The 20,407-nt window shown below is 45.7% G+C and overlaps 1 protein-coding gene across 6 annotated transcripts in view; it reads right to left on the reverse strand.

Annotated features, from left to right (window-relative positions):
- The window catches only part of ank2b (ankyrin 2b, neuronal), a 1,291,078-nt gene that overhangs the window by 307,541 nt on the left and 963,130 nt on the right, over positions 1–20,407 (reverse strand). For all 6 annotated transcript variants that reach the window (XM_070871180.1, XM_070871178.1, XM_070871177.1 and 3 more), the window contains exon 6: positions 19,902–20,000. In XM_070871180.1, the coding sequence (XP_070727281.1) occupies positions 19,902–20,000 (99 nt within the window). The remainder of the gene's footprint in view (positions 1–19,901; positions 20,001–20,407) is intronic.

A 20,407-nucleotide genomic window follows, 5' to 3' on the forward strand; every position in this document is an offset into this window, starting at 1 on the left:
TGTAAAAAACTAGTTTTAACATGCGATGCATCATCATACGGGGTTGGGTGTGTGTTGCAGCAGGGAAATGACGATGGCCGACTATAACCGGTGGCTTCTGCCTCCAGGTCGCTCTCCCAGGCAGAGCGTGGGTACGGCATGGTCGAAAAAGAAGCACTCGCTTGCATTTACGGTGTGAAAAAGATGCACCAGTATCTTTTCGGCAGACTGTTCGAGTTAGAAACGATCACAAGCCGTTAACATCCCTGTTGTCCGACAGCAAGGCTGTCAATGCCAATGTGTCAGCTCGCATACAGCGATGGGCTCTCACGCTGGCTGCGTATGACTACACCATACGGCACCGGCCAGACACTGAAAATTGCGCTGACGCACTCAGCAGGCTTCCGTTGGCCACCACCGAGCAAAGTGCTGAGATGGTCATGGCCATTGAGGTTTTTGACACCGCAACTCCCCCATCACAGCCCGCCAGATCAAACTCTGGACCAACAGGGACCCCCTCCTATCCATGATAAAGAAATGTGTCCTGACTGGGGATTGGGCGCCCACACACGGGGCGTGCCCTGAGGAGGTCAGACCATTTCAGAGACTGATGCACGAGCTCTCCATCCAAGCCGACTGCCTGCTATAGGGCAGCCGGGTGGTCATGCCCCAGAAAGGAAGGGAAGCATTCATCAGGAAACTCCACAGCGAGCACCCAGACATTGTGCTAATGAAGGCCATTGCCCGGTCACATGTATGGTGGCCGGGGATTGACTTCGACCTGGAACACTGGATTCGCAGGTGCACGACGTGTGCCCAGCTGGGCCATGCCCCCAGGGAGGCCCCGCTCAGCCCGTGGCCCTGGCCCACCAGGCCATGGTCACGCATCCACGTGGACTATGCGGGACCGTTCATGGGAAAAATGTTCTTGATTGTAGTTGATGCATACTCGAAATGGATCGAGTGCACATATTAAACTCGTGCACGACATCCATCACTGTGGAGAGTCTGCGCACGGTTTTCGCGACCCACGGCTTGCCGGACATTCTGGTCAGCGACAATGGCCCGTGTTTCACCAGCCATGAATCCCAGGAGTTTATGTTGGGTAATGTCGTTAAACACGTCCGGACGGCACCATTCAAGCCGGTTTCCAATGGCCAGGCAGAACGTGCGGTCCAAGTCATAAAACAAGGCATGCTCCGTATCCAGGGAACCTCTCTTCAGTACCGCCTATTGTGCCTCCTGCTGGCCTATAGGTCCCGCCCGCACTCGCTCACGGGAGTCCCACCAGCGGAACTCCTCATGAAACCTATGCTCAAAATGCGGCAATCCCTCATTCACCCAAGCCTGGCAGACATTGTTGAGGGCAAGCGGCAGTCCCAAACCGAGTGTCATGATCGAAACTCAAGGGGGAGGTGTATAGAAATGGATGACCTGGTATTTGTGCTTAACTATGCACTAGGACCCAAGTGGCTTGAGGGCACCGCAATTGGTAAAGAGGGAAATAGGGTCATAGTGGTCAGACTAAACAATGGGCAGATATGCCGCAAACATCTGGACCAGGTAAAGAAAAGGTTCAGCATGGACACTGAGGAACCTGAAATAGACCATGGGATGTCAACCACACCACTGCCAGTGAACGAGCAACAAGGACAGTCCACAGCATGCACAGTTCCTGCGGCCAGCCCGGACAGGTCGGATCCAACTTAGGCGACAGAGACACATGCCACGGCTCAACCACCAGAGCCACAACTGCGGCGCTCCACGAGAGAGCGTCGACCACCTGAAAAACTCAATCTCTGACCCAAAGTCATTGGGGGAGAAGGTGATGTCATGTTTGTAACCTTCACATAACTGTAACCAATATGTAACAACACTGTACACTGTATACAACTGTGAAATACACACCTTGACCACAGGAGGTGAACTTGTGGGAGACACTCCTTACCTGGTCAGCCAGGTACTTAAAGGGAGGTTCCACACAGGCTCAGCACTCCTTGGTCCGGGGAATAAAGGTGCAGGTCATGAGTGACATTGTCTGCAGTATATACCTAGTGTGAATATGTTCTAGAGTTGAGAACGCTACAGCAGCAATAAAGTCATAGGTAAATTAAATTAAAATATAGCCGTGCTGTTGAGCACAACAATCACCATCATCATATTGCTAAACCCAGGAATCATTACCACAGGGTTGAACCAATAGCTTCATTTTATAAAAATGTATAATCGGGACTTTTTTTTTTTAAGTGAAGCATTTATAGGGTTGCTTCCCCGTTTCTGAAAATGTAGTCAAATGTGTGGATTCCAGAGAAGCAGCACACTGGCTGGAACTCCAATTCTCCTACCAAGGAGGGAGCTCTGCATTTGCTTGATTATGTGCGTGAGCAGAGCTCTACTCCCAGCAGTTAAAATGTAAACATTTCGAGGGCATAAGTGCATCAGTATTTTCTAAGCATTTAAAGGTTTAAAAAGTGATCATTAAGTCCTCTCTAAGCACTTTCTAAATCAATTTGACACTAGACTAAAATTACACTCCATCTGTCAAACCCAAATGGTGTGAGGTTGCCTCCTCCATGAGCGCCATCCAGAACGCTCCTCTCTGGAGTTAGGTCAGGATCTGGCTGTCTTTATATTGCACTGCTGCAAAGTGGAAACCACTTCAGTGATGTTAAAGTGGTCATGTAGAAGGTTATAGGATGCTATAATGTTCGGAAGTTTGATCCACCACTCTGCTGAGTCCTCACCTTCAGCTGAGTAACTGTGGGGAAGTGTAGAAACACAAGAGAGAGAGTCATCCCTGGGCACTTTAGTGCATCGCCTTAAATGCTGGACCAGTGGCATAAATTTAGGAGTCATTTGCCCTCTGAGCTGAAGGCGAGAACAACCGAAAGAAAAGAAAAATGGGGGGGGGGGGCAGCGGGGAGCGGAGAGAGAAAAGAATCTTTAAAAAAATTTAATTGAATAAAAATGTACTGTGGCAAGACGCCTAACTACACAACTTTCAACATGGTCCTATTTTAACCTCATCAATTTTTTGTCATAAAGCAAAAGTTACATTGAGTGCGTGCTCTGCACTGATTCGATACTGGATATCTTCTCATATAAGCCTCATTTGAAAAAGAAAACAATTAAAGGGTTTGGGGAAAGTGCAGGGAAATGGAATTAAGTGGATAGTTCTTTCGGAGAGGCAGTGCAGTCTTAATGGGATGAATGGTTCACTTCTGTACTATCAGAGTTAAATTAATAATTGCAATGTCATTTGCTGTGCCTCTAGTGGAAAATCCTTTTTCCTAATGGCTAATGGAACTGAAAAAAAACTCAACTGAAAGCCAAAGAACCAAAAGCGGTATCTGTGATGAAATAAATGTAAGGTTAGTTTTCATTGGCAGTCTCAATGCATTTTACCCTTGGGACTGCTACAACTTGGCTGAAATTATGTGAGTTAATGAACGTATGCCTCAGGTAAGTGCATCAAGCTGAATTCTGCCGACTATTTGTGAACTCAGCTGCGTGAATGCTTCATTAATTTCTGGATCAGGAGTTTGGCTCTTTCTAAATGCCCTTGAAAATTTCAAATGCAAATCGAGTGCACTATGATCTTGCCTTGAACATCTCACACCTGCTATATTATTAAAATTCACTGTGCTATGAACTCACAGGCTTTTCTCAGACTGAGTACCTGGCTGGAATCCACAAAATGTGTGACAGCAGCCTGAAAAACCACAGTGAATGTGGCAAAGCCAGATCAAAGATAGGAGAAGATAAAGAAAGGGTGCAATGAGCTCAGTGTGACCAATTTCCAAACAAGCCTGTGACTCTGCAAGGACATTTGTGATTCCAAGTTCCTCCATCAGTGGCTCTTGCAAAGGAATTTGGACTGCAGCACAGATCATGCTTGAACTTTCTTGCACTTTCTGCATCTCTATGGGAAGGAGAAATAGCAATGTTTTCAGAAAGTCTAAAGGTATTTTATTATAAACTAATCTCATCTCCTGTGTTTCATGCTGCTAACAATCCAAAACTTGACATGTATTCCCCTGAGTATAGAAGACTTAGGGGTGATCTGATCGAGCTGTTTAAAATGTTATAAGGATTTGATAGGGTAGATATGGAGAAGCTATTTCCCTGATGGGGGAAATCAAGAATAAAGGACATGATCTTAAAATTAGAGCTCGACCATTCAGGAGTGACATGAGGGAGAACTTTTTCACACAAAGGGTAGTGGAAATCTGGAACACTTTCCCCCAAAAGGTTGTGGATGTTAGGACAATTGAAGATTTTAAGGCTGAGCTAGAGAGATTTTTTTGTGAGGTAAGGGTATCAAATGATATAGAAAAAAGGCGGATAAATGAAGTTGAGATGCAGATCTACCTTGTTTTAATTGGATGGCGGAGCAGGCTCGAGGGGTTGAATGGCCAACTCTTGTTCCTAATGTTCTTATGTATAAAAATAGCTTGACTATTTTAATACCTTTGTTCATTCCCCCTATTATAGGTTATTTGTGTCCCTGTTTTTTAGGTAAAATAACTTGGACTGATAAAGAGTCCGAATTTTAAATTCGCCACGCAGCAAGTCACAGCATTGTGGAAAACTTGAACATGTTACGGATAGTAAAAATCAGCTCTGTATGACCAAGATGACAGGCATTGGTATCAATACAAGCAGTGACATCATTAGCAAATGCATTTTAACAGCCTTTTGTCTTGGAGTTGAGTACGATGCTAATAAAACCCACTAAAATTAAGTGAAAACATTAAGGATTCAGTGTAAATATATATATACCCAAACATCTCAGTATGCAACTGTCGAAGACTGTTTTGGTCGCGTTCATGAGGAAGTCCTCATCACGTACAGATTTCTGTCTGTCATGAGCTAAATTAGCATTCCACAGTTACCCACTGATAACCCTATTTATAGTCTGATAATTGATAGCACAGGATGCAAAGCCAGTGGGGGCTTTTCCCAGCCAAATATGTTTTTCTACCAAAAAAATCTCTGATTATAAGAGTACATGCAACACATTATTGGTGTTATAAGTAGGTAAGTGTTTAAGTTGCTTGTGTAACATTTCTTTGTCTGCTATTTTAACAGAGGTGCTGACCCCTTTATGGCCCCAAGTTTCCACATGATTTGCTCCTGATTTTTAGGAGCAACTAGTGTAGAACGGAGTATCTTAGAAATCGGAATTCTCATCATTTAGTTTGCTCCAGTTCTAGTCAGTTAGAACAGTTTCACTTTGGAACAGAATTTTTTTTTTCAAAAGGGGGCATGTCCGGCCACTTACGCCTGATTTCAAAGTTTCGTCAATGAAAACTTACTCCAAACTAACTTAGAATGGAGTAAGTGAAGATTTTTGTACGCTCGAAAAAACCTTTTCTATACTTGAGAAAATCAGGCGTAGGTTACAAATCAGGCGTAGGGAATGGTGGTGGGGGGGGGGGGGTTTAAAGGGAAGTTTACAAATATTAAACACTTCAGTTTTACAAATAAAGAGCCATCATCAATAATAAAAGATAAATACATCAATAAATCAACTAATAAATCAATCAAAAAAAAATTAATAAATAAAACATTTTCTACTTACCGACTGCAGCACCGGGAGCCCTCCAACAGCGTGCTGGGATGCCCCCCCCCCCCAGTGTGTCTCTGTCAGTGTCTCTATCTCTCTGTCTGTCTGTGTGTGTCTCTCATTCTCTGTCTGTCAGTGTCTGTGTTTCTGACAGCGAGGGGAGGGGGAGGAGGGGGGTAGCGGGAGAGAGAGGGGGAGCAGAGGGAGGAAAGGGGGGGGATGGGGGAGAAGGGGGAGGGATGGGGAGAAGGGGGAGGGATGGGGGAGAAGGGGGAGGGGGGGAGAAGGGAGAAGGGGGAGAAAGGAGATGGGGAGAGGAGATGGGGGGAAGGAGATGGGGGGGAAGGAGATGGGGGGGAAGGAGATTGGGGGGGGAAGGAGATTGGAGGGGGGAAGGAGATTTGGGGGGGAAGGAGATTGGGGGGGGGAAGGAGATTGGGGGGGGGAAGGAGATTGGGGGGGAAGGAGATTGGGGGGGAAGGAGATTGGGGGGGAAGGAGATTGGGGGGGGAAGGAGATTGGGGGGGGAAGGAGATTGGGGGGGGAAGGAGATTGGGGGTGGAAGGAGATTGGGGGTGGAAGGAGATTGGGGGTGGAAGGAGATGGGGGGGAAGGAGATTGGGGGGGAAGGAGATTGGGGGGGAAGGAGATTGGGGGCGGGGGGGAAGGAGTTTGGGGGGGAAGGAGATTGGGGGGAAGGAGATTGGGGGGGGAGGAGATTGGGGGGGGGAAAGGAGATTGGGGGGGGAGAGGAGATTGGGGGGGGAAAGGAGATTGGGGGGGGAAAGGAGATTGGGGGGGGAAAGGAGATTGGGGGGGAAAGGAGATTGGGGGGGGAAAGGAGATTGGGGGGGGAAGGAGATTGGGGGGGGGGGAGGAAGGAGAAGTGGGAGGGAGGCTGAACGGGCCGGGCCTGAGACTTCGGGCAGGGCCCGTCCCCAGCACCAGATTTACAGGTAAGTGGCGTTGGGTCGGGTCGGGGGGAGCGCGGGTCGGGGTGGTGGTAGGAGGGAGGTCGGTTCAGTTCGGGTCGGGGGGGAAGGAGGGAGAGGGAGGTCAGGTCGGGGGGAGGGAGGTCAGGTCGGATCCAGTCCGGGGGCGGTGGGGGGAGTGGGAGTCGGGTCGGGGTCGGGTCCGGAGGCGGGGGCAGGGGGGGAAACGGGAGTCGGGTCGGTGTCGGTGACGGGTCCGGTCCGGAGGCGGGGGCGGGGGGGGAAGCCGGGAGTCGGGTCGGGTCCGGGGGCGGGGGCGGGGGAGCGGGAGTCAGGTCGGTGTCGGGTCCGATCCGGAGGCGGGAAGCGGGAGTCGAGTCGGGTCGGGAGGAAGCAGGAGCTGGCCGTGGGAGGAGCCTTATTCACGCAGTCCCAGTGAGGCCATTCGGCCAGGGCGAGGGGCTGCGTGCTTCGGCCCCTCCCACACAGTTTTGGGTGCCTGGAGCTACTGAACATGCTCGCCCACTGTAGCGCGCATGTGCAGAGGTCCCGGCACTGTTTTCAGCGCAGGGACCTGGCTCCGCCCCCTACAGCTCCTGCTGCGCTGCGCCGAGGGCCAGAGGACCTGCAGGGAAGTGGAGAATCTGGAGGATTTTTTTTAGGCGCACTTTGTGGCGCGAAAAACGGGCGTCCAGGTCAGGACTGCGCCGTTCTCGGCGTGGCTTGAAACTTGGGCCCTTAAGTGTTTGCCTGCTATTATTGTGAGCACATCCAGCATTGTATTTGGATTACTTTTCTCACTTTGAGAAAAATGTACTTGAAAATTAAATTGATTAAAGAGCCTTGTATACTATTTTCCAGTTTACAAAACTGTTTTGTTTTTCATTCGGGAAAATGGAAGATACGGATGAGCCATGTATTATTTTATCAGGGTAATATTATCCAAAAATTCTATAATAATCATGTGCTTCGATGCAATTTATATTACTGCATTATCTGTTTAAAAACAATAACTTGTTTAAAAAAAAGCAATTGTAAGGATTGTGACAAAGTTGCAGAAAGGTTTTGAATATGAGAGCTTGTATAATTTTATCAATAATAATCCCTGGTAAAAAGCAAGAATTAAATGTCACCTGGCTAGCTTGCCTTTTGAAAGACTGCTGAACATAGTCTTCAGTCCTCACTCAACAGGCCTCAGCTTCATCCTCTTATAACCCCGCCTCAATGAATTTTGAGCTCAGCACGATGCTGAGAGGGAGACCCTTTCTCCCATCTTCAGAATTATTGTTCTATGTGAACCCCTCCCTCTGGCCTCTTACCCTTTCTAAATCTTTTCATTGGGAACGGCCGGCGTGACATCAGTCGATCTCAATTTTGCCACTCCGCTCATTCATAGAATAGAATCATAGAAATTTACAGCACTGAAGGAGGCCATTCGGCCCATCGTGTCCATGCTGACCAATAAATTGTTATCCAGCCTAATCTCACCTTCCAGCTCTTGGTCCGCAGCCTTGTAGGTTACAGCACTTCAAGTGCACATTCACGTACTTCTTAAATGTGGCAAGGGTTTCTGCCTCTACCACCTTTTCTGACAGCGACTTCTAGACCCCCACCTCCCTCTGGGTGAAGATATTTCTCCTCAATTCCCCTCTAAACTTCATACCAATTACTTTAAATCTATGTCCCCTGGTTATTGACCCCTCTGCTAAGGGGAATAGGTCCTTCCTATCCACTCTATCTAGGCCCCTCATAATTTTATACACATCAATTAGGTATCTCCTCAGTCTTCTCTGTTCCAAAGAAACCAACCCCAGCCTATCCTCATAGCTAAAATTCTCCAGTCCAAGCAGCAATCTCGTAAATCTCCTCTGTGCCCTCTCTAGTGCAATCACATCTTTCCAAAAACCTGGTGACCAGAACTGCAAGCAGTACTCTAGCTGTGGCCTAACTAGTGTTTTATATAGTTCAAGCATAACCTCCCTGCTCTTATATTCTATGCCTTGGCTAATAAAGGAAAGTATTCCGTATGCCTTCTTAACCACCTTACTTACCTGTCCAGTGATCTGAGGATATACACTCCAAGATCCCTTTGTTCCTCTACACTTCTCAGTGTCCTACCTTTTATTGTATATTCCCTTGCTTTGTTAGCCCTCCCCAAATGCATTACCTCACACTTCTCCGGATTGAATTCCATTTGCCACTGTTCTGCCTACCTGACAGTCCATTGATATCTTCCTGCAGTTGACAGCTTTCTTCTTCATTATCAACCACATGGCCAATTTTTGTATCATCTGCAAACTTCTTAATCATACCCCCCTACATTCAAGTCCAAATCATTGATATATACCACAAGAAATAAAAGGACCTAGTACTGAGCCCTGTGGAACCCCACTGGAAACAGCATTCCAGTCACAAAAACACCCATCCACCATTACCCTTTGCTTCCTGTCTCTGAGCTTGCCACTTTGGATCCCATGGGTTTTTACTTTCGTGACCAGTCTGCCATGTGGGACCATATCAAAAGCCGTGCTAAAATCCATATAAACTACATAACACTACCTCATCAACCCTCTGCAAAAAATTCAATCAAATTAGTCAGACACCTGCTCACAAAGTAGTCTCTACATTGGAGAGACCAAACGCAGATTCGGCGATGGCTTTGCCGAACACCTTCGTTCAGTCCACAAGCATGAGCCTGAGCTGTCGCCTGTCACATTAAGTCTCCGCTCCACTCCTACTCCGATCTCTCTGTCCTCGGCCTCTTACACTGCTCCAGGGAAGCTCAATGCAAGTTTGAGAAACAGCACCTCATCTTTCTTTTAGGCTCTTTACAACCTTCTGGACTCAACATCGAGTTCAACAATTTCAAACAATAACCTATGCCCCTATTTATTTTCTTTTATTCTGATGTTTTCTCTTCCCCACAGCAGCTGTTGTTGATTCTGCCATCTCCATTTACACCCTATCTAGACTTATCTTTTGTTTCTTAACTAGTCCCATTACCATCTCCTTTTGCCTTGCACCATCACCCCTTTTGTCTCTTAATCGCTTCTGCCTTCCACCCTAGCACAGATCTTCCCTTTTGTTCTTTCCTCTCCTCTACCCTTTCCCTGCCCCGGCACTTGCTTAAAAATCTGTTACATCTCGAACTTTTTCCAGTTCTAGCGAAGGGTCATCGACCTGAAATATTAACTCTGTTTCGCTCTCCACAGATGTTGCCTGACCTGCTGAGTATTTCCAGCATTTTCTGTTTTTATTTTAGTCAGACACGATCTTCCCTTCACAAATCCATGCTGACTGCCCTTGATTAATCAGTGTCTTTCTAAATGAAGATTTATCCTGTCCCTCTGAATTTTTTCCAATAATTTTCCCACCACTGAGGTTAGGCTGACTGGCCTGTAATTGCTTGGTCTGTCCCTTTCTCCCTTTTTAAACAATGGTATAATGCTAGCAATCCTCCAGCACCACACATGTAGCCAGAGACGATTTCAAAATGATGGTCAGAGCCTCTGCTCTTTGCTTTTTGCTTCTCTTAACAGCCTGGGTTATATTTGATCTGGGCCTGGGGATTTATACACTTTCAAAGATACTAAACTCCTTAATGCTTCCTCTCTCACTATGTTTATTTCATCTAATATTTCACACTCCTCCTCCCTGATTGCAATCTCTGCATCGTCCCTCCCTTTTGTGAAAATAGACGCAAAGTATTCATTAAGAACCATACTCCCATCTTCCACCTCCACACACAGGTCAATCTTACTGCCCGCTAAATTCCGTCTCAGTGCTCAAAGAATGCAGGGAGCGCTAAATCAGGTGCTGATGGCGTAGATGAGTGGTGTTAAGCTCCAAGCGTTAACAAATATGAGGTGTTGTGTAATCGGGAGTGAGTATTGCCGAAGGCGCCTTCCAGCCATTAAAGGGGAGGGTCACTAGAGTCTACACACCAACCCCCAATGATTCAGGGAGTGCAGACCGGTGATATGCTGCTTGATGAAATGCAAAGTCCTATGATGGCCTGCAACACTCTGGGGACTAAGCACCCATTATTTGGCTGCAGATACATCATGCACTTTCTGCCACTCATAACTGACCTTTAAGTAGCACCCCACCAGCCACCTCATTCACGCCTCCGCTCCCTGATGCTGCCGGCGCAAGGCGGTAAAGCGGGGAATGCTACTGAAGTTGCAGATCGGGTGCATGCTCGCTGATGTCACAATCTGCATGGCAAATGGTGCCGAGGCATTAACTGTTCTCACCAGCACTATGGGGCCAGCAAATTTAGCGCTACTGCTTGAGTGCCCCATTAGTGACCCTACCAGGCGCTAACTGGGGTCACTAAGCTGCCAAATTTCTCCCCCAATGTTTCTTTTATTGTCCCAGACTGCTGCTGACCGTGCTGAGATGGTGCAGTCTGCAGCCAAACGTTCTAGGGACAGAGCTGTTCAAGGTCATCCTGCAAGGCCATCTGAAGTTTCCCCCACTGAAAGTCAGCAGCCTTCCACCAGCCATGCTGCAGCCATTGGGGGAAGCACTTCATAGAAGCACTAAATTAGGAAAAAGCAGCCGAACGAGAGGGACTAAGGGATTGCACAAGGGTGATTGGTTATTATTTTTGTCGTAAATATGTATTAAGTGATTATTAATAAATGGATTCATGGTGGCTCTCATTTCAGCTAGTGTTCAGGAAGACTCTAATATTTTGTAAGAGGGATGGTTGATGAGGATGTGGTGAGCAATGGGGATCTGGGGATCATATGAATCGGAATCTGATAAGGCATTCATGGACAGCCCATCCCGAAGGGGGATTGGTTGCCTGCCTCTTTCTTTCCTCCTCATCCTCTTGCTTATCTTCCTCCTCCTCCTCGTCCTCGTCCTCCTCAGTGGCAAAGGCTAGGCCTTCATGTTGGCCAAGTTGTGAAGCATGCAGTAGACCACTACGAAATGGGACACTGGCTCTGCTGGGTACTGGAGGGTCCTCCCCAGTCAAGGCAATGGAACCATTACTTTAGTAGCCCGATGATGTTCCTGGTGGAAGCATGGCTCTTGTTATATGAGTGCTGGACACAAGTGGTGGGGTCGCAGAGGGGAGTCATCAGTCAGGTAAAGAGTGGATAGCCCTGGTCTCCAAGCAGCCACGCTCGAGTTTCATGCGGTGGCTGGAAGATTGCTGGCACATTGTACTGATGCAGGATGAAGGCATCATGACTGCTGCCAGGATAGCGGGCATTGACCATCAGGAAGCATGTGGCGTGGTCGCACACCAACTGCACATTAAGTGAGTGGTAGCCTTTGTGGTTACGGGACATCTTAGGAGTGTTATGCGGTGCCCACAAAGCCACGTGGGTGCAATCGATGGCACCCTGCACCATGGAAAAGCGCATTATCCTGGCAAAGCCACAAGCAGTCTCGTCCTGCTTTTCTCTACTCAGAGAGAAGAAAATGTAGTCGCTTCTCCTGGTGCAGAGAGCCTCAGTGACCTTCCGCATGCAGCGATGGACGGCGAACTGTGTGATGTTAGCTATGTCCCCTACTGCAAACTGGAAGGACCCACTGGCGAAGAAATTGAGGGCCTCGGTGACCTTGACTGCCACTGGGAGAGCCATGTTCGCCCAGCTCTCAGGCTGCAGGTCTGGTTGCAGGAGGTGGCAGAGTTCTGCAACCGGCTCCTTGGTGAACGTAGCCTCCTAATACACTGCTCCTCGTTTAAGTGGATACAAGAGAAGTGCTCTCTGAAGGCCCTAGGTGGGTATGGTCTCCTGTTGAGAGCCCTCCTGGCCCTCCTCCTCCTCCCTCACTGCACATCTTCTCGTCTTCTTTGCTGCCTCCATTCCCTCTCCCGAAGATACTCGAGTGCGAGGAGGACTGCCAGCACAGCCCCAATAACTGTGAGCAAGTGTTGTGAGCAGAAGCCTTTAAATAAGAATGAAGGCATTCTCCACTTGCACAACACTCCAAGTTACCTTAGAAGCTTGAAAGAAGTTAATTGAGCTGCTGGAGTTGCAGAAATTTGCCTGGAGCCAGGCAAACTGCAGAAACATGTCAACTGCAAGTTGTTGATGATGATCCCCTTAAATACCACTGCTGGAGCTTCCTTCCTGCTTGTCAACGCTTGCTCAGCTGGTCGCAATTAAGGCGTGCCAGTAAGTGGAGCAGCGAAGATGAAACTCCTTTCCTTTTTAAAAGAATTATGGACTTGCATCCACCACAGTTGCACACTCACTGACGTCACAATCTGCATCATCTACATAATTTTGGCCCGCGCCGACATCGGCAGCGCTGCCGGTCACCCGAGAATGGCAGCCATCGTGGGACCCACCATCAGCGGGCGGAACTGCAGCAACTACCATATTGTCCCCTCGAATCTGATGGTATTGGGTGGCACTAACCCTCCGAAATTTTAGCCCTGTCTTTAACTTTTATTTACTGCAATTGTGCAAATGTTAAAAACAAACACCAATCACGTACTAATCAACAAACTAACTAAAGAGAAATAGAAGGCCTCCTTTGTGCACAAACAAATTTCCCATCTTGCATTACCCAAAATGCATAGCTTGGCTGAATCAGTTAATGCAGAGGCTATTTACCATTTATCTGACTGATTAATAGGAAGCCTGCAGCATGTTTTGCTATATCCTGTACTTTATTAAAATTCTAACCCACATTGGATCATCATAACCTAGGGGCAAGTACAGATGGTGTCTGCAGGTCTCAGTCCCATGGGTATCTATAATAGAATCAGAATCTTACAGCATAGAAGGAGGCCAATTAGCCAATCACACCTGCAATGGCTCTCTGAAACGATTCCCATTTCCCTACCCTTTCCCCATACCATTTTAAATACTTTTTTATCCTCAAAAATGCATCCACTCTCCTTTTTAAAAGCATTGTGGACTTGCATCTACGACAGTTTCTGATAGGATATTCCATGTCCTAACATCCCTCTGTGCAAGAAGGTTATCTGAATCTCTCTCATCATTCTTATGGTGATGATCTTAAATTTGTCTTCTAGTTAACAATTCATTGACCAATGCAATTGTTTTTCTCTTTTTACCTGGCGCTGATAAGGTAAAAAGAGAAAAAAAATTGAACACCTGCATCAGATCTCCACTAAACCTTCTCTGATCCAATGGAACTAGCCCAGTTTCTCATTCCTTATGTCATTTTAGCAAATCTCTTTCTTACCCCCTACTACAGCTTTGACATAATTCCTAGAGTTTGACAGACAAAAGTACTTAGTAGGGGAGATATTCCTGGGTCTGTGCCTAGATGCACTGGCTCACCTGAGCAGAGCAAATATTAGGAAATCAGGTAGTCAGAGCATATGCCTATATAGGAACCAGCTCTATTTTCTTCCATTTAAGGTGTCACTCCAAAATCTCTGGCCCCCACGTTGGGGTGGATGCCCAGAACACCATGAATGGCACAGACACCCACCCCTTTTTTTTTAATGACCCCATTCCCAGGATTTGGGACAAGGTCCAGGTAGTGGCAGATTGGAAGCTGGGAGTCCCTCCTGCCCCACTTCCAGCAGGAGAGTGGGGCCCCTTGAATTTCCTGGCCATAGTAATATAGAATGCTATCCTGGACACATTGTAGAACTTTGCCACTTATATTACTTTCACTCCAATCTACCTTTGAATAATTAATGGTCATGTTGTTTTTGCAGTTTTTCTTACTCTATCTTTTTCTCTATCTTTTCCTCTATCTCCTTTCCCCCGTTCAGCAGTTGATAGTAAATTACCAGCATGGTAATAGTTCCCTTCTTATTCCTGAACTCCAATTCAACTTTATACTATCCCCTACATCATCATCCTTACATTTTAGTGCTGAAATGAATCTTTAATTAATACTGCCGCCCTACTTTCTTAGTTTAAAGCTTCTACACAGCACTAATTATCGTGAGGATATTGGTTCCTATTCATCCATTTTATACAGACCTGCTCCCAGTGGCCCAAGAATCTGAATCCTTCCCTTCCACAGCATTTCTTACCTTATTCTTGCATGATACACTGGGTCTAATCCTGAGATCACTATCTTTAAGGTCCTACTCTTTAAAAATGGCTGCAGTAGCATAGTGGTTATGTTATTAGGCTAGTAATCCAGAGGTCTCCCATGGCAACTAAGGATTCAAATCCCTCCATGGCCTTGTTCCACCCTATCTCTGTAATCTCCTCCAACCCCACAACCCCCCCACCCCCCACCGCAACCCCGCCGGAGATATCTGCACACCTCTAATTCTGTCCTCTTGAGCATCCCTGATTATAATCGCGCAACCATTGGTGGCCGTGCCTTCTGTTGCCTGGGCCCCATGCTCGAGAACTTCTTCCCAAAACCTCTCCGCCTCTACCTCACTTTCCTCCTTCAAGCCGCTCCATAAAACATACCTCTTTGACCAAGCTTTTGGTCACCTGCGTTAATTTCGACTTATGCGGCTTGGTGTCAAATTTTTTATCTCATAATACTCCTGCGAAGTGCCATGGGATGTTTCACTACGTTAAAGGCACTATATAAATGCAAGATGTTGTTGAATTTAAATTCAATTAAATAAATCTGGAACAAAAAGCTAATATGGTGACCATGAAACTACCAGATTGTCGTAAAGCCCATCTCGTTTACTAATGTCCTTTAGGGAAGGAAATCTGCTGTCCTTACCTGGTCTGGCCTATATGTGACTCCGGACCCACAGCAATGTGATTGACTCTTAACTGCCTTTCGAAATGGCCAGAAAGCCACTCAGTTGTAATCAAGAAGGCAGCTCATCACCACCTTCTCAAGGGCAATTGAGGACTGGCCTTGCCAGTGACATCTACATCCTGTGAATAAATTTAAAAAAATCTACCTCCTAATTGCTGAAGCTCCCTTTCCAGGACCTCAATTCTGTTCCTATCTCTTTCATTGGTTCCAATATGCATCATGACTTCCAGCTATTTCCCTTCTCTCTCCAAAATCTTTTGCAACCACCCCTTACCCTTGCACCTGAGGCAACACACCATCTGAGATTCTCAACTGTGGCTACAATAGCACCTTTCTATTCCCCTGACTGTGGAATCCCCTATTACAACTGCGATTCACTTTCCCCAAGGTAATCTCTTGCTCCACTTATTTATGATTGTCCTCCTTTGAGTTGTAGCCTGTAACAAATTTAGATCTGCCACAGATACCTTCTCGGGTTCAGTGGCATCAGTTACTTCTATAAGCAGTTTGAGTGTCTTACTTTTTTGGCAATCGACTCTCACACTCCGCTATCTACTTGTACGATAGCGAAACCAAGGATGCAACAATAGCATCCTCTTGTGATCTGGTCAGTCTTGTACACATGTATTTCTACAATCTCTCCAAAAGCAAACCGAGTTAACACTAGGTGAGGCAAGGCTGATAGGAATTGTTCAACTGCATTATTTTACAAAAAGGTGAGCATGGAGGGCAACAATCATAGTCAGATTAATTTAGTTCAATCAGTACAAATTATCTTTGCATAATGATACAACATTTTTTTTAAAATCAGGCTTCCCCATATCAGTGGGGCATCGTATTTGACTTAAACAAGAGGTCTTCTAAGTATCCTCCAGCATGTTTACCCTCTTCACCTCAGCAAAGATCTGTGTTTCCTTTCTCAAACCTGATTGCCAACATGCAAGTCTTTATTCACTTCCTTCCTGTGCCCACAAGAAGTTGGGAAGGTCAGGTCCTGACCCCTCCTCCATCTGTGGATTGGTCAGAAGAGCTGTTAGGCGAACCTGTTACAGTGTCACATCAGCTACTATTTGAATTTTTTGTCACTGTTATGAACTAATGATGCAAGTTGCTCTTAGTCAGGCTGCTCAATAGGCAGTAGTATATATCTTAAATGGATGCTCGGTTTTGAATGGAAACCAGGAAAAATCATCTCTCCCTTTATTTTCTGTCAATCACGCAGCAGCATTGATGATGGCCAAGAAGAACGTTTCTTCATCAGAAAACCCCATTGTTATGGTTAAGAAAACCGTAATGACAATTATGGATGCTTAAAGGTTATATTTTGGTTGTAATTGGTTATTTATGTGCCACGGAATAGTGGAAAGCTGGTTTGTATTTGTAATACTTCACATGTTAAGTTCCTGACCTCAGCCTTTTCATTCTGGGCAGTTATGAAGCAGAGGTGATTATTCCTGAGCAACTCATAGCAGCTGGGATCAGTGTGGTTTTATTGACAGAGAAGAATGCAAAAGTACTTAGGGGGAGAAATTCGGTATCACCCCGTTTGGGGGCGGTAAAACTCGGGAGGCGCGAGGTTTAGCGGCAGGTGCAGAAGTCTCGCTCCTCTCGATAAATTCGGGTTTCCTTCGTGGGGCACTAATGGGGCGGATGCCTTTGAAGTGCTATGCACTTGGTCATGCAGCGCTGCCATGTCAGAGGGGCCCTTCCCTCAATTAAAGGGAAGGGCCCATGCTGCCGACTCGGCAAAAGAAAAAGGCACCTCCCTGGACTCAAGCAGAGTGCTGGGCTGAACGATAACGGCCACGACCCCACGAAGAAACCGCATCAGGAGTGGCAATGAAAAGGTACGTTTTGTTTTCGGTACTCGGCCACCTCGCCTTTAATTTTCACCCAAGGTAGCGACCAGTCGCCCGATACGGTTTCCTGAAGCTATTGGTGTTATCGCCTGGCGCAACTGCAAGGCGAAATCTCGCAGCACTAACGGGAGGCGCAAATGCACCATATTTCTAGGCCTTAGACTTATAAAACACCTTTGCTGTTTTCAGAATATTCCAAAGCACTTCATAGTCAATGAAGTACTTTTAAAATGTAGTCATTGTCATTATGTAGCCGATTACTTTATTTAATTGCTGTTTGTGGCACTTTGCTGTGTGCAATTTAATCTGATGGCCATTTAAGCTGATTTGGTGATATTGCTTGAGAGATAAACATTGACTGGGACACTGGGGAGAACTCCCCTGCTCTTTGAATAGTGCCATGGGATGTTTTACATTCATCTGAACAGACAGGCAGCCCTTGGTTTAACTTCTTATCCGAAAGCTGGCATCTCCTTCCAATGTTCATGTTAAGCTGCACAGCTGCACAGCATTCTGAAGTCCCGCAGAGCTCTGGAACTTATGCACAGTCGGCTCACCAGCTTTTGAATGGAAAAACCGCGGCTGCGCGGAAATTTGAATGGGCCACGCAATCTGTTAAAGGGGCCGTGCACCCAAAAATATAATTGGGGGAACATTGTCTGCATTGAAGTGTCAGCCTAGATTATGTGTTCAACTCCTGAGTGGAGCTTGAACCAATGACCTCCTGACTCAGAGATTCAGTGATAGCCCTCTCATTGAAGATTAAGTTGCCCACATGTCATATTTTCATGGAGGCTACATAGTAGTTTTCTCTGTGGCTGTTCCAATGAAGATTTTTGTCTCTCACTCCATCCCAGAGCAATATTCAATCAGTAACAATACCCACTAAACAGAGGAACTCTCCCTAAACCCCTCCATCTTACTACATGAAAATGAAACTAAACAACTGATTGGATTCAGTGGTCCATAAGAACTTGCCTGAAGTCACATTCGGGAAAGCACTGTCACTTTGCCATATAAATGACCAATGTTCCATACTGAAATTTGCATCAAATGATTTTGTTCATTTAACAAAACACATTGGATTTCATAGCCCAAGGGCTTACGTTTAGTTGCCAGTTTATGCTAAATAATTGAACCCCTTACTTAACAGGTGAGACTTTAAAATGGCATGTAACTGAATGCCAGGAAAATCAGAAATTGTTCCTATTTTTGACGCTTTCTTTTACTGCTAGTCACTAAAATAAATATTTATCATGTGTCTCAGAAACACCTCAAAGTTCTTTAAACACAAGCCCTACTTAGGTGTACAGGAACAGTTGTTATGTAGGTAAATAGTTATAATAAAAGAATGCAAAAAGACCTCAAGCAGTGTAATTTTTTTCCACCTTTTCATCTTTAATCAACAGGAAATCTGTAACTTCTATCTTAATTTGATATATGGACATTTGGTAGGCAAGGGGAGAAAGCCAGAACTTCTCAATTTAACTTCAAGTTAATAAAATGAGCTGGGATTAAATTAATTGTAACATATGCAAATTAATGACCTTTAACTGGACACGCCTCTTCTATCTAATAGGAGCGGCGAGAGTTTGTAGAGGGACGTGATCGGGGCCCAGAAGAGGCGTGAGTTCAGGGCCAAAAGAGGCAAGGGCCGTGGGGCAGCACGGGCCAGCCCACACTGCGATATGTGTGTGCACTAGGTCCATGCAGCAGAGCTGGTCTCCAGTCATCTTGGTTAACCCTTACCACTGGACCAAGACCAAGCTCTGTCAAGCCCGTGTGGTGGCTAGTGTGCAATGGCCACCACACGTTAAAAAAAAAAACACGCACAGGCATATTCCACCCTTCAATATGCAGTTCGGGACCTGGAATATTAGGTCCTTCATTGAAACACCTGTGAACTCATCTCTTTTTGGAAGCAAGTCATCCTCGATTCGAGGGACTGCCTATGATGATGATGATGATGAGTCTGCATGAACAATAATGGGCCAGAATTTGCTGCAGCAGGGCATCTAACCCCGTTTGGCATTAGTTAGACTTGCTCTTGCACATTGAGCATTTTAATTTTTTGCGTGGTAAGTTGCTGTAAGTGTCAGAGAAACCAAGCATCTGGGATGAGTGAACAGGACAAGCAACTGTGCGGCTCGTTAACCAATGAGATTAAAGGATTGTGAAAAAAACAGCGCCAAGGCCGCGATGGAAATGGAAATTAGAGTGGTGGAATTCAATGTCAAATCAGGTGCAGAAAGAGAAATAAATAGAGAGAAAGATTAGATTAAGAGAGAGAGTAATAAAAGACAGAAAGGAAAAGCACACTTTATATTTTAATTTTACATTTTCCATTTTTAAAATCTCCAACAACAATTAAAACCTGAAGAATGAGATTCCACACTTGTAATAGTTAATTTTCAGTGCAAGAGAGGTTGATTGGTATGAATTAACACTTAACACATCATTGAATGGGTGAGTTTAGTTTGTATCTGCCACTCAAATACAGTAACTTCACGCCATTCAATGCATTTCAATTGTGAGGCAGACAATGAGATGTCGTCTTAACGAAGCTCACGGTGGAGCGGCGCAACTCGGACAACAATTTTGGGATATCCGTGTTTAAATGCCATTTGCTGAAGTTGCTGTGCCATTTGTACATCAATAATGGCGAGTGCCATTAGCCTCACTGTTATTATAAACAGAAAATTCTGGAGCAAAAAGTTTTGAGATTTGGTGAATTGTCACTAATAAAAGCCATTGGGAGGAAATGCTTCCAACATTTCAATGTTAATTTTAGTAATAGAGTCTAAAGAAATGGCTGCTTGTTAGTCTGCAAGTGCTCATTGAATGAAGTGTCAGTGTAGAGTCACCTACCTCGGTGGCCGTGCTCTGGTTAGCCCCAATCTCCAGCAGGAACCTCACAACTTCAAGGTGATTTTCCTGGGCAGCCATATAGAGCGGAGTGAAGCCATTCTACAAAGAATCAAAAAAATAAGTTGCATAAGTTAGTACATTTATAATTAATCACCAGCCCCACAAGAGATGAACAACTCATGCCAAAATTCATGCCTAGATGGTACCATTTTATCATTGATTGATTCTGACACAGCATAAAATATTTAACAGCTCATCAATTTATGAGATGCTCTTCTGCTCAAATAACATGAATGGTTTTCAGAGATATACATCATTTCTTTTGTAAAGTATTTATTTTGCCCCTCCTCTTTGGTTGGTCTTTACACACTAGCCTAGATTTTTCAGTGCGAGTTATTTTAATGCCAATGTTATTTTAAAGTTGGTGTTAACCTGATCTGAAAATATAGGCTATGATGTCTGGCTATGCAGGCCACAATCACTTAATGTTCCAATCTTCTGCCAAT

This window comes from Pristiophorus japonicus, chromosome 2, assembly GCF_044704955.1.
Source record: "Pristiophorus japonicus isolate sPriJap1 chromosome 2, sPriJap1.hap1, whole genome shotgun sequence".
Lineage (NCBI taxonomy): Eukaryota > Metazoa > Chordata > Chondrichthyes > Pristiophoridae > Pristiophorus > Pristiophorus japonicus.